The sequence below is a fragment of the Podarcis vaucheri genome (genome assembly GCF_965113315.1).
Source record: "Podarcis vaucheri genome assembly, chromosome: 8".
NCBI lineage: Eukaryota > Metazoa > Chordata > Lepidosauria > Squamata > Lacertidae > Podarcis > Podarcis vaucheri.
The window spans coordinates 72,362,128-72,375,494 of record NC_138766.1 but is presented as its reverse complement, the minus strand read 5'-3'; the positions used below and the strand labels follow the sequence as shown (position 1 = coordinate 72,375,494).

Here is a 13,367-nt window from a genome sequence, read left to right as displayed (position 1 = left end):
TTCTAGTACTTTGAGAAAGGCAGAAAATCTTATCGCTATCCAACTTGTTTGCCCCATGCCCGTTACTTGCTCTTTTTCTAAACTAAACTAAACTAAACTAAACTAAGCGTAATACACTGTGGCTTCGTCGCAGTGTGCATGTAGTTGTCCATTTGCTAAGCAGAAACAGCCCCGGTCTGTATCTGGATGGGTGCCTACATGGGAGTGCAATGTGCTGCATAAATATTCTCCCTTTGGGGACGCGGGTGGCGCTATGGGTAAAACCTCAGCGCCTAGGACTTGCCGATCGCATGGTCAGCGATTCGAATCCCCGTGGCGGGGTGTGCTCCCGCTGCTCGGTCCCAGCGCCTGCCAACCTAGCAGCTCGAAAGCACCCCCGGGTGCAGGTAGATAAATAGGGGCCGCTTACCAGCGGGAAGGTAAACGGCGTTTCCGTGTGCGGCTCTGGCTCGCCAGAGCAGCTTTGTCACGCTGGCTACATGACCCGGAAGTGTCTGCAGACAGCGCTGGCTCCCGGCCTCTAGAGTGAGATGAGCGCACAATCCTAGAGTCTGTCAAGACTGGCCCGTACTTTTACCTTTACCTTTACCTTAAACTAAACTAAACTAAACTAAACTAAACTAAACTAAACTAAACTAAACTAAACTAAACTAAACTAAACTAAACTAAACTAAACTAAACTAAACTAAACTAAAACTCTATAAAATCTTTTTAGTTTTTCTTTTAGTTTTTTCTAAACTAAAATCTCTCAAAAGTTGTAAGAACTTGTTCTTGACCTTGCTTTTCCCAGCCTCCCTCCCATTCCTGCTCCTTGTGTGTCATAACTTTTTAGTTTGTAAATCTGAGAGTGGCCACCCTGGAAGACTTTTTGGCTAAAGGGTAGGGTGTAAATGCCTTAAATAAGCAAACAAATAGAATAACATTTATTATAGAGGACTTGCTCCAGCCCCTTGATTCTGCACCTTTCCTAACTCTACAATATCCTTGTTGAGATGTAGCAATCTCAGTTTTCCAAGTATGGTCACAATATAGACTCGTATAAAGGCATAACAATATTAGCAGTTTTATTTTTAAACCTTTTGATACGTTGCTCCCTAACTCGCCTTTTCACAGCTGCCACTCACGGTGTTGAGGTGTCAATTGTGCTATCCCCCATAATCCCAACGTCTCTTTCCTCACCAGTCATTGCCAGCTCAAACCCCATGTTTTGGGAATTTTTGCCCCAATGTGCTTCTCTTTACACTTTCAATGAACTACATTTGCTTTTTGAATGCCTATTCGCCAACTTTGCGAATATTCTTTTGGAGCTTTTAATAACCCCCTTTTGTTTTTATTACCCTGAATAATCTGCTACTGTCAGCAAATTTGGCAACCTCACTCCTCATCCCTAACTCCAGACCAAGCCCCAATTCAGATATTTGAGGGGTCCTGCTTTTTACACCATGATTCTGTTCAAAGATTTTCCATAGCCCTGCATTTTTATTGGCTCTCATTTCAACTCCATGTCAAACTTTTCTTAAAAACAAACAAAACCTTGTTCAGCCCACTGCTGACTTTTGCCCTGTTTTCTTGAGCCACAGTGACTCCCAAAAATATTCCCTAATGGAATTTCTATATGCATCTCCTCCACTTTTGCCAACAACATGTGGCTTTGGTGCTTATGTTCTGTCTGAGTTTTAAAATAATTTTCTCCTTCCCTCATTCTTTATCTTTTCCACAGGCTCCCTTTGCATAATTTGTCCCTTCCTTAACCACCATGACTTAGGCCTACTGGTCCTATAATTTCCCTATTACACTTGCTCTTCCCCCATATAGTTCTGCAGTCCTCAGCATATTTAAACACAGTTCTTCCTGTACCTATAATTCTGAGTGGTTTTAATCCCAACCAAACTTTCACTTTTTAAATAAAAGCTGGGTTGTTCATGAACATTGTACAGTACTGTTAAAAGTTTAATTAACTCTACAGTTGAAATGCCACTGAACATTCCATGACATTCCTAGCCCCATACATCAGCCTTTGCCAAAAGAGATTGTTCCAATAAAAGGTACTGTCTCACTTATTTTGAATCATTTAATATCCTCTGCATCAGTATCCACTATGACAATTAAACTAAACATTCAATAGTCACCATAAAAAATAGGGGGGGGGGATTCATGGAGGTTACAGTAAAGTGTGAATTCAAAATTTCATTTATCAGGTTTAAAATAAAGTGATCCCTCACTTGGAAAATACTAATTTGTGGTATGTTACAGCTAATATGCTCATAATGCATTTTCACTCGTTCCATGGGGGAGCCCATTAGCGCTGCTAACACTTAGTATCTTAATTAAAAATCTGGAAGGCTGGGGGAGGTTGAAAATATGCCCATTCAATGTGCTGATTATATTATACAGGGAGCTATTACAGAGACAAGGGAAGACAGAAAAAGCATGAGACAGCCTTAAGAGAGCTTCAGCCTGTAAAAATGCAACTTAATACATCTAAGGCATAAGAATCAGCAAAATTATTTGCAGGGCAGTAACCATATCCATTACCTTTAGCAGAAGGCACAGATTTACAGCAGTCTTACTAAATTTATAGGTTCTCAGTAGCTGTTAAGAATTGATTTTGGAAACTGCCAGTCCAATGATACATTACAAACAAAAGCGCTTTAGGAGGGGGCAATTTGGAGCAGAAAAGTAGCAGGAAATACTGCTTTCCCTTTTCCATATTGCCTCACGCAAGCTACTTCTCCTGCCATGGGACTGCAAACTGGAAATAAAGCTTTGAAGAGTCAGGCAAAGAGTCAAGCACTGTCTCTCCCTGCCACATGTAATTCTGCAAACCTGTCTGGGCCCCAAATGCTTCTGCTAAATCTGGGTACTCTAATGTAAGGTGGGTAAGGATCTGACACAGCTGCAGTGAATTAACATGGAAATAGCCTAGCAGACAAGCACTCACTTGTATAAGGCGCAATTTGGTGAAGCAATTGTTTCCTGCATAGCAAAAAATCATGAACTATATTCCAACATTTTAAAGTAGGCATTGGGGGGGGGGGAGAGAAAGAAAACATTTCAAAGCTCTATTATCATTTTGTTCACCTCCTTCTTCCACGTTTAATTTATGGGACTCCAAGGAAGGACTACAGAGTCTCATCAACCATTTTGTCCAGGCATGGGCTCCGTGCATCAGCATTGGTGACCATATGCGTGAGATGGTAGACAATTTTGGTTATGGGTTCCACCATAACCAGCAACCTCTTCATCGACACTGAAATGGACATGCATATTGGCAAGGCAGCCACGACAATGGCTCGTCTCTCCAAAAGAGTATGGGAGAATGTGATGCTAACAACCAATACCAAGATGAAGGTCTACAAGGCTTACATGTTGAGCACACTGCTTTATTGAAGTGAGTCATGGACAACTTAAACCTGCCAGGAAGAACGCCTCAATTCCTTCCATGTGTGCTGCATCAAGATGATTTGCAGGACAGAGCCCCAAACAAAGATGTGCTGTCCCAATCCCACATTCCCAGCATGTTCACACTCCTGTCTCAGTGATGTCTATGCTGGCTTGGTCATATTCACAGAACGGAAAATGGCAGGATCCCCAAGGACATGCTCTATGGGGAATGATCAATGATCATGGCCAATGATCACAAATAAGGGAGCTGGAGTCTCCAGCAACATTTGGAGAACTCAATATTGCCTACCCTTGCCTTATGGCATGTGCCACCACTCTAGACGTCAATCCATCACTTTTAAACCTCCCCTTTCCAAATAGCATAGGCCTTTAAATCTCCCCCACCCCCTAAATTACTGCCTTGAGAATCCCAACAATAATTGGGACTACAGTGAGAAGGGGCATTTATCTCACTTCACCCCATGGCATGGTCCCCATGAAAAGTCACCCCCTTCCCAACCCCCCCCCCCAAAAAAAACCACCCCCAAACAAATAGGACTGGGGAAAGGGAGACTGTGTCCTGCCCTATACAGGTTTTAGGTTGCAGGGAACCTTTCAGATAACCAAGGTTATAATGAGCACAGACACCAATGTCCAATTCTAGGTACACAGTGGTTCTAATCAGGAATGAGGCAAGCTGAGTGGCAGTCAGAGGTCAAGGTAAGCAGAAGATCAGGTACAAGACACAGTGCTGTCAACAAGCTATTGCTCCAGCAGCTCTACCAGCCTTGCATGGAGGCTTCAAAGCCAGAGCTCTCAGAACCGCAACCTGGGCCCAGCTGCAGCCTCTTAGAGGTTTCTTCAGAGAGTCCTCCTCATGAGGAGGGCTGCTCCTGAATAGCCCTTTACTCACTAGGAGTCCCCTTCTGCAACAAAACACTCCTGACTGTGAGGGTGTCAGTCTGCCTCTTGAAGCTCTGCCATTCCCAGGGGTTGTTCTGTCTCTGCTTCAGATGCTGAGCTCCCACTCTGTAGGGAGGGATTCTTGCCAGTTTCCCTTGAGAGTCCTGGCTCGTCCTCAATTGCTGTTCTGGGCTATTCCTAAGTATCTGGGGGCTCCAAATCATATTTCGCCAGATCATTCTTGGAGGAGGAGTCATCTGGTGAGGGCAAGGCAGACTGTCCACCCATCTACAGAAGGCTATTTAGATTCCAGAGGTCTGGAAGCAAGCTGAGAAGTTCCAGCACAGAAAGAAGGAACAACGAGGAAACAAATGTTTGTCAGCATCTCTACAAAGAATCGCTTTATCTACAAAGTGCTCTCCTGGCACAAAGACTATTGAATTGAATGTGGTTTGCACTGACAGAATATTTCTTTATGTAATATTTGCTAAGAAATACAAACTAGATGGGTACAAACTAAATGGATATTTCAAACAAATAAACTATAAAAAAATTAACACGTACCAATCAGTACTGTGTAAAATCCCTAAACTATTTCCTAAAATCCTAAACTATTTTCTAGAAGAGCTCTCACCTCTAAGCTTTCATGCGTATTTTCTTCTGATCTGTCATCTTCTGGACTGAATGTCATACACACATTTCCTCCTTATGGATGATAATGCATATCAAAATATGGCACAGCTATTTGACACTAACAGGGTAAAAGCTGTCCAGTTTCCCATTTCATGACAATATGCTACTGTTAGTGAGAATGAATTGCAGATATGGTCACTGTACTACATGAACCCAATTTGAGACTGATTCTGGAACTAGCACTCTGTTTTATGACAAAAAGGAACGATGAATAGGTACTTCCCATTCTTTTAACATGGTGATTTAGAGACCATTTGTGCAGTGTGCATAGGTCCTATAAACTGATCTGCTTTAAACATGCTACTAAAATCCAGAATGGATGTAACATCTGCTTACTAAATATGCTCTGAAGGAACTGCTAACAATAAAATGTTCTTTTGCCAAATAACTATATCTCTCTATGATGTACTTAACAAAGCTCAGGCAAAAGTGAAGCTAACAAAATCCCAATAGGGGATGACAGCAGTTATGATGAGCTGCCTTCAACCACTGTGGTTTGATAGCATATTTAGTTTGTAAAGCTGCTGAGGCTCCTGCATAAGATAGCAGAGTTGTGCCTTCCTATATTTCAAAGTGTTAAACTATTTACATGCCAGAAGAGATGGGGAGGGGAAGGGGACAGAAAAAGCAGCTTGAAGTAAAACATACCATGTAAAACCTACACTCCTTAGAAGGAATTACCATTTCCACTTGTTCAACACTTCTGTTGGGATTCCACATCCCACTGGCATGCCAAGTTACCTCATGGCATGTCTAAACAAGCAGGAAGGTTTTTAATTAAAACACAACAATGAAAGAGTAAGCCAATCAACTTATCATGACAAATTATAAATATAAACTTTTTCAGTGTTAAAATCTTATAAATTTGTTACCTGACACTACTCCTATTCCATCATCGCAATCATAGTCTGAGACTTCACTATCACTTATTCGTTTGGACCCTGCCAAAAGAAAGAGAGGATCATAGGATTAATTATAGCCGTTCTGTTAAATGAGTACTACATTTATTAAGGCTTGCTGATCATTGTTAACAAGGCTCAATAGCTTTCCATGTATGCTTTAGTCTCCTATAAAACAAATTATAGCTGTGAAAAGCAGAGAAAAGCAGTATTTTAAAGGTAATGGAGTGATCACAATACTTACCAAAATAACTAGAGCTTCATCAGCAAAAGCTGGACCAAAGTCTATTATTACACCTTAACAGTAGGTCAAGTAAAAAAAAATTGAGACTCTGGTTTAATTTTAAATATGCTTACCCACTTCTCGGTTTCCTACGCAACAGCAGGCAGATATTGTTCAACAGTTTACAACCACATTTAACCTATTTGTCAACAACAAAATAATCCTATTGGACAGGAGAGGTCACTTTAGTCCTCAATGAGTATACAAATAAGATATGAAAGGACTAAATCATAGAGCTGAACAAGCTAGTAAAGATAGTCGAACTGATGATATTGAACTTGTAGCTTTCATATACAGTAAAGTAGTTTAACTCCCTCAGCTGCTGTGTATTTTCCAAATGTAGTGAAATTAAGCAACAGGTAGCACAGAATAATCTCTGCTTCTTCCATTTTTGCAAGGAGCAAGGGTACTGTTGTTATTCACTGTACACTGAAACACAACATGACCTCAATAAACACGTCCTTCCACTTAAATACCTTGCCTTTGTTTTGACAGCACAACTGTTCTGTATTCAGTGTACAAATAGAGCTCCATACTTTGGGTATATCATAAAAGCTATTGGAAATGGAAAACACAAAGAACGGGCACCAGTTTTATATGATTGATATTCTGAGGCTGAATTCATGAACTGAACATGCTGCATTTGAATTGGTATGTAACTCAGCTGATGAATTATACAACATGCTATAGGATCCACATTAAGAATAAGAAATACTTAAGCATTCATAGAGCAGAAACAAGAGCTAAAATGTCTGAAGAACGAACATCCTACTTATAATTTCTCAAAGCACAAAAGGAAGGCAGACCACAGAACCAGCATTCTACAGTTATTTGTACTAATTTTAAAGAAACCCTTTTGTAAGCCCCTAAAAAGAAAAGAAAATTAATGGCTAGCAAAAACAAACAAAAACAAAACAATTTGATTTTCTTCTGTGACTGAAGATAAAAGTAGAAAATGCAATGTAGTCCGTCATTAGCAAGACTTTTGAATTGGTTTTACCTCAAAGTTTGAGCTAGAGAACACTGACCGAAAGATCTTGGCATCAGATTAGTGGTATCAAATTACTAGTATCAGCTTGTAGAAATTGAACACTGAAATACTATGAATGGATGGTGCAGTTGAGAAACCGTATAAACTCGAGTCTCAGAAGTATTGTTGCTGGGCCCTATTGTTATTCAACATTGTGGTTAATGAGTTGCATTAATGGAGAGTTTGCACATAAAGTGTGCAGATGGCACAGAGTTGGAAAAGACTACAACTATTTTTAAAAGTAGAATTAAGATCCACTAAATGTAAACTGAAAAACTGAGCTGTAAAGGAAAAGGGTACGATCCACCATAATGTTAGCACAAGAAGTTTGAAAGTTGACATCATTGTGCAAGCAGTAGCACACCAACTTATCTCTCACTAGGAATAATAATAATAATAATAATAATAATAATAATAATAATAATAATAGTGGTTGCACAACATAATTTGCAAGCATCAAAAACCCATTAGAATTGGCTCTTGTGCTGTGCTAACAACAATGTTCTGATGAACAGACTAGCTGTTGTGTGAGTGGACTGCCACAATTGTATTTTTGACATTGACGGTGCCAAATAAAGAATGAGAATGCTAAGCATAGTGATTTTTAGAAGAAAAATACTGGTTGATTAACCAGTCATGAATCAACTTTTATACAAAGGATCTGGGCAGTATATGAAAGAATATTGCTAAAAATTAATGATACCAGCTGCTGTACAAGATTCAACCTGTTTCATTTTTGTACTATTTGCCTTATGACAACTTACACAGTAAGTTTTGATTACTATGAGGATTTGTGAAGGAAGATATTCTAGGATACAAACCCTTCTCTCTCTCACCCTTCAGTGGGCAAGAAACAAATGAAGCTGAGAAAAATTGAGAAATGCTCTGTATTCCCATCAGTTAGCAGCCTGCCCACCCCACCTTATTTCTCTTGGTAGGGTCAGCCTTTTGTTGTGGTGGTGGTGGTACTTTTAACAGGAACCATGGATGCATTACCTTTGTCAATTATGTGAATTAAACCTGGTTATGGTATTCCAGTTTTGTTCTAACCAATATAATACAATATCACATTTCTCGTGAATTCCAAAATACTGAAGTTAATTTTTTGCTTTTACTTCAGCACATTGTCAAAACCTTTTAATATGGGATGGTATTCAACTAGATTTTGCTCAGAGTAGACCCATTGAAATTAATGGATATCAGTAAGTTGGGTCCATTAATTTCAGCAAGTCTGCTCTAAGTAAAACATAGTTGAATATCACCGATGGCTGTCTCATCTCACAAACTGTATACGAGATTCAACAAATCTACTAACATTATTATATACACCTTCACATGGCGACAAAACAAATAAACAGTCCAGAAAAACATTGGATTTTTTCAGCAAATGCTTATAACACTAAGCAACTAAAATTAGAAATAACGCAAGGGCAAGGGCCTATCTTTGAAAAGCAGAATAAGAAACCCACAGCAGTTCAACTGGTGCACAACAAGCAGCAGAAGCATTTTATCAACAAAATAAATGGTGTATATGAAGCAAGCAATACACAGCATGCTCATAATTTACCTGAATTATATGAATAAATGCCTTTATCTGGAAAAAATGTTAAAATGAAGTGATATCAGAAACAAATACACGAGGACTTGACATGCAACAGGCATGTGTATCATCTGGCAACTTAGTTTTGGATAACAGTTTTATGTGGAACAGCTAGTTAAATCTTTACACTACAATCCTATGCATGTTTTTCTTAGATTGAAATCTCACTGTGTTCAATGGGGCTTACACTGCATTAAGTGTATTTAGAACTACAGCCTAAGAGTTTGTTTGTTTTTTAAATCCATACAAACCAGAATACAAGAGTTCCTGCAAACTGAACCACAAACGCTATTCCGGCAACTGTTATGGTATTATTTTCAACATATTCTAACAATGTAATCCTATCCTCAAGCTACACCACCAAGCAGGGTCAGGGTTAGGACAGCCACAAAATTCTTCATAGTGGAAAACCACAATGATGACAGTTTAAGAGACTTATGCCTCTTATACAGGACCATAGCTAGGGGATGGTGAGGTGGGCCCCCGCCAGGAGCGCAGGCGATGGGGAGCGGCAGCGCAAAATCGGCTACAAAATATGTCCATAAATATAAATATTGATTATTGCCTCATAAGAAATGGTTTTAAATAGGGGGTGAATTGAATGGGGGTTGGTTGGAGGAGAGGTGGTAAGAAGAGCTAATTTGTCCATGGCGAGGGGGCGCAATCTGGGCGTTTCTGCCAGGGGCGCAAGATCACCTAGCTATGGCTCTGCTCTTATGACACCAAAAACACATCAAGATCAGTCCTGGGCAAGTCCCCCTGGAGGGGACCTAACAAAGTTAGGGTCCTACAACTGAAAGGACTCTACTTACAATCAATACCTGCCTTATCTCTGAAGGCAGGAGGAACCTAAGAAGGCCCTTGTTGTTTTGAAAGTTTATACTGGAGCAGGCAGACCTCAAGATACTCAATCTCAAGACATCTAGCACTTTGAAGCTGAAGTCCAACACCTTGAATCATTCTTAGAAATGAGCTGAAAACCAATGCAGCAGCCTACAGAAATGCTGGTAATGTTTTCCATAGGCCTAGTCCCAACCAGCAATCTATTTGCTTTATTTTAAAGCAACTAAAGTTCCCTAACAGGGCTGTCCTACATGAAATTTATTGGCAATAAGCTACACCTGTTACTTTCCTGGTAGTCATATAGCTGTCATAGGAATAGGACCCTTAAAAGAAAGCCTCTCCTCCTTGCAGAGGGGAGGAGTTATGAGCAGGAGCCATTTCCCAAGTTGGCAGGTGGTGTTTCGGCCCCTGCCCAGCCATCCCGGCTGCCGTGCCACACCCCCAGGTAGCCAACCAACCAGGTGGAGGCTTGGGGGCGGGGTTTCACCGCTCAAACGCGGCCAGGTGTGGCCATCGCCTACCCCTCCACTTTATGGGTATTCCAGTAAATGAATCCGGCGGTCGTGGATCCTGTCCGACCCCCTAGTGGCTAGGGCCATGGCATGACCCGCGGTGACATCAGGGGGAGCTTTCAGTTGTATTTGCATCAACAGGCTCCTCCCACTGGTGGTTAACCCTTGAAGGACTCACCCCTCCCTGAGGGGGTGGAGTCACTTGCTGCAGTTTACCAGAGCCTAAGCCAATACCTCTCACATGCTGTAATCAATAAAGTTGTGGCCTTTTTTAGCCCATCAACCTTATATACTGTGTCCATGTGTCTTTCTTATCCTCAAGAGGGTGGCGGGTCCTTGAATCACAACAGAAAGGTTGCAAAGCCTTTAGATACGTTGATTTCAGAGTCCATTCCCCAGCTGACACAGTTCATTAAAACCTGTGGACATCTGTGTCTGCTTCTTTGACCAAGAGCAGAGAGGGGGCTTCCTCTTTTTCTATTCATCCTACCTATCTTCACAGTTTTGTTTTGTTTTTACTTTAACAGCCCTCTAACATTCTTTCTGATTTACTGTTCAAATCCTATGTATATGCTGTGCATGTTTTCTCAAAAGTTCCCCAAATTCAATGTGATTTCTTCCCAAATAAGTGTGCATAGGATTGCAGCCTCAAATAACTTATCCGTGCATTACAATACAAATTATAGTCATAAACCTGTGCAGAAACCATTCAAACATGCAAATTAACAAAACACGCCAAAAACAACAATTTCATATAAGAGAAAAAATATGTGGACATATGAAGAAGAAATAATGTATATCATTCTTTTGCTTTGGCCAAAGATCCAGCTAGTCTAGCATTCTGTTTCCAACAGTGGTCAGCCAGATGTTTCTAGGAAACTTACATGCAACATCCCTTCCAACTCTACAATTCTATGATTTCATATGAAACCCTCTCCAGTTTGTTGCAAGCAACTGCTATTTTGTTGCTGCTGCCTTGTAACATGGGGTTCCATCTCAATACCACGTCTAATACTTTAGCAATTCCAACATTTTGAAACTACCTATCTACTGAGGTGCACCTCATCTCAAAATTATACTTTTAGGAGGAAGATGTGCCTTGTTCATCAGGCTTTGGGAGGTGAAGTATAATCTGCCTCAGGTTAGTTTTGTACTGAACTCCTTGAAGTTGCAAGTTTTCTTGTTGCTTTTTAGGTGTTTTTTTTGTTTGTTTTTGTTTTTGCCTTTTCTACACATCCAACAGAATAATTTAGTCAATGAACTGTAAAGTCCTGAGATGGCAGAATAGAACATATTAAATATGCAGGTGAGGGTCACATATTATTGGTCCCCATGTAAAAAAAGTGGGGGGACACTTGTAAACAGTCAAGAGTAATTTTTGCACAGAACTTTGTTTATATGGGTGCAGATTCAAAAATGTGACTCATACCCCTGCAGTCTGAGTTAGTATAATTCACTGTATCACTTAAGGATTAAACCTCCTCATTCTGCTCAATTTGTGTGTGAGGAAATCACATATAGAAGCAGAAGTCTCATTTAGGAAAGTTGCATTAGAGGTAGATTAACTGTCTGTTTAGTAATCAAATTTCAGCATATCATGATTTGAAGCATTCTATTCTCCTGCAGATGTTTGTGCATGAATCCTCAAATTATATATATTCACCATTATGAAGTGCATATTAGCTGTTGCAAAGGCTAATGAATGATATACAAAATGCATTATATCAACATTTTTCATACATGATTGTATGGCTATGAGAAGGAAAAGAAACCAGAGGAGGCAAGCATGATGTTTCTTAATATAAGTATGACTCTCCATCAATAAAGTTCAGTAAAAATACTGAAGTCAAGAAAAGATCAGTATTTACAGATGCTGGTTTTTCATTGTATGCATTTCTTACCTAGAAGAAATGCATTTTATTCCACATAGAAATGAATATGCCTTTAATAGAACGGAAAACCTACTTTGCAACCTTCGCGTGGGACTCTCTCCATGAAGCTGTCGGCGTGGCAAATACGGTGAAGGGTGGGGAAGTGGCAATGAGGAGACATCATGTGTCTGAAGTTTGTACCAATGAGGCTCATCATCCAGCAGTGCTGTTTCTAGTTCAATTAGAATCTAAAAAGAGAATAAAACTTGTCACAGTGCAAAGCACCACTTGCACCATAAATGTTTCATAAAGTCTACATTACGTTGTAGTCACATATTTCCAGCATATCGTGAAAATTTAATGGCCATTTTAGTTTCATAACAAATCTCTGTATTAGAAATCAATACGAGGAACAATGCAGTAAAAATGTGTTTAGTTCAGAAAGAGTAAATGTGACTAAAAGAGCAACCTATCCTCAAATTACCCCAACTAGATGAGGATTACTGATGTTGCCAAAAATTGTATTTATCTAGCTCAAAAACTGAACTTCATTACAAATTGAGCACTATATCCTCAAGAAATTCTTCTCTGGCTTAGAAAGTAAATTGAGTTTCTGGTTAGATTACTGCAATGCATTATATGTAGAGCTGACTCTGAAGATGGCTTGGGAACTTCAGCTGATATAGAATTTGGCAGTCAGATTGCTCACTGGGGCATGATGGTTTGAGCATATTGGCTGCCAATTAGTTTCCGGGCCCAATTCAAAATGCCACTTTTGACCTATAAAGCCTTAAATTGCTCAGGAACGCAATACCTCAAGGACCGTCCCTCCCCATACAAACCAACCTGCACCCTGCAATCATAATTAAAAACAAGTACATTTTACATTAAATAATATAAAACTACCCATGACAACATAACACAGGACCACAGAACAGAGCAGCAGTTCACAGAAATGCAGAACGGGAGAAGAAATCTCAGTGGCTGTTTATGTCAACAAACCCACAGGATTACTCTGCCCAACAAAGATTACATTAAATATATTTTTGATTCCCCCCCCCAATAACTCTTAATAGTCTACTTAAAATGCTTTGAATACCTCTCCTAAAAATTCACTTTCTTCCTCACGAACTCGTGCTTGGTCCCAAAGAGTAATTTCCAACATTCGTTCTCGAAATTCTCTCCGATGAACTGGAGAATAAATGAATGTTTGGTTCCATTTGGGCTCCAATGTTTTCTTTACTGTTTTTGTTCTTCTTTTGTTCTTATCACTGTAATTGAGAAGTATAAATGAAGTGTTGCTATTCCATTGAATATGTGATTTATAAAACAAATGACTGCCAGAAGAA

The 13,367-nt window shown here is 39.9% G+C and overlaps 1 protein-coding gene across 24 annotated transcripts in view; it reads right to left on the bottom strand.

Annotated features, from left to right (window-relative positions):
• RIMS2 (regulating synaptic membrane exocytosis 2) overlaps window positions 1–13,367 on the bottom strand; it is a 372,071-nt gene that overhangs the window by 145,594 nt on the left and 213,110 nt on the right. For 18 of the 24 annotated variants that reach the window (XM_082235413.1, XM_082235425.1, XM_082235420.1 and 15 more), the window contains 3 exons: window positions 13,118–13,289; window positions 12,113–12,266; window positions 5,853–5,921 (listed from right to left, as the gene is read on the bottom strand). In XM_082235413.1, the coding sequence (XP_082091539.1) occupies window positions 5,853–5,921; window positions 12,113–12,266; window positions 13,118–13,289 (395 nt within the window). Of the gene's footprint in view, window positions 1–5,852; window positions 5,922–8,759; window positions 8,787–12,112; window positions 12,267–13,117; window positions 13,290–13,367 lie in introns of all 24 variants that reach the window. The other 6 variants (XM_082235402.1, XM_082235412.1, XM_082235422.1 and 3 more) reach the window with 1 other exon arrangement.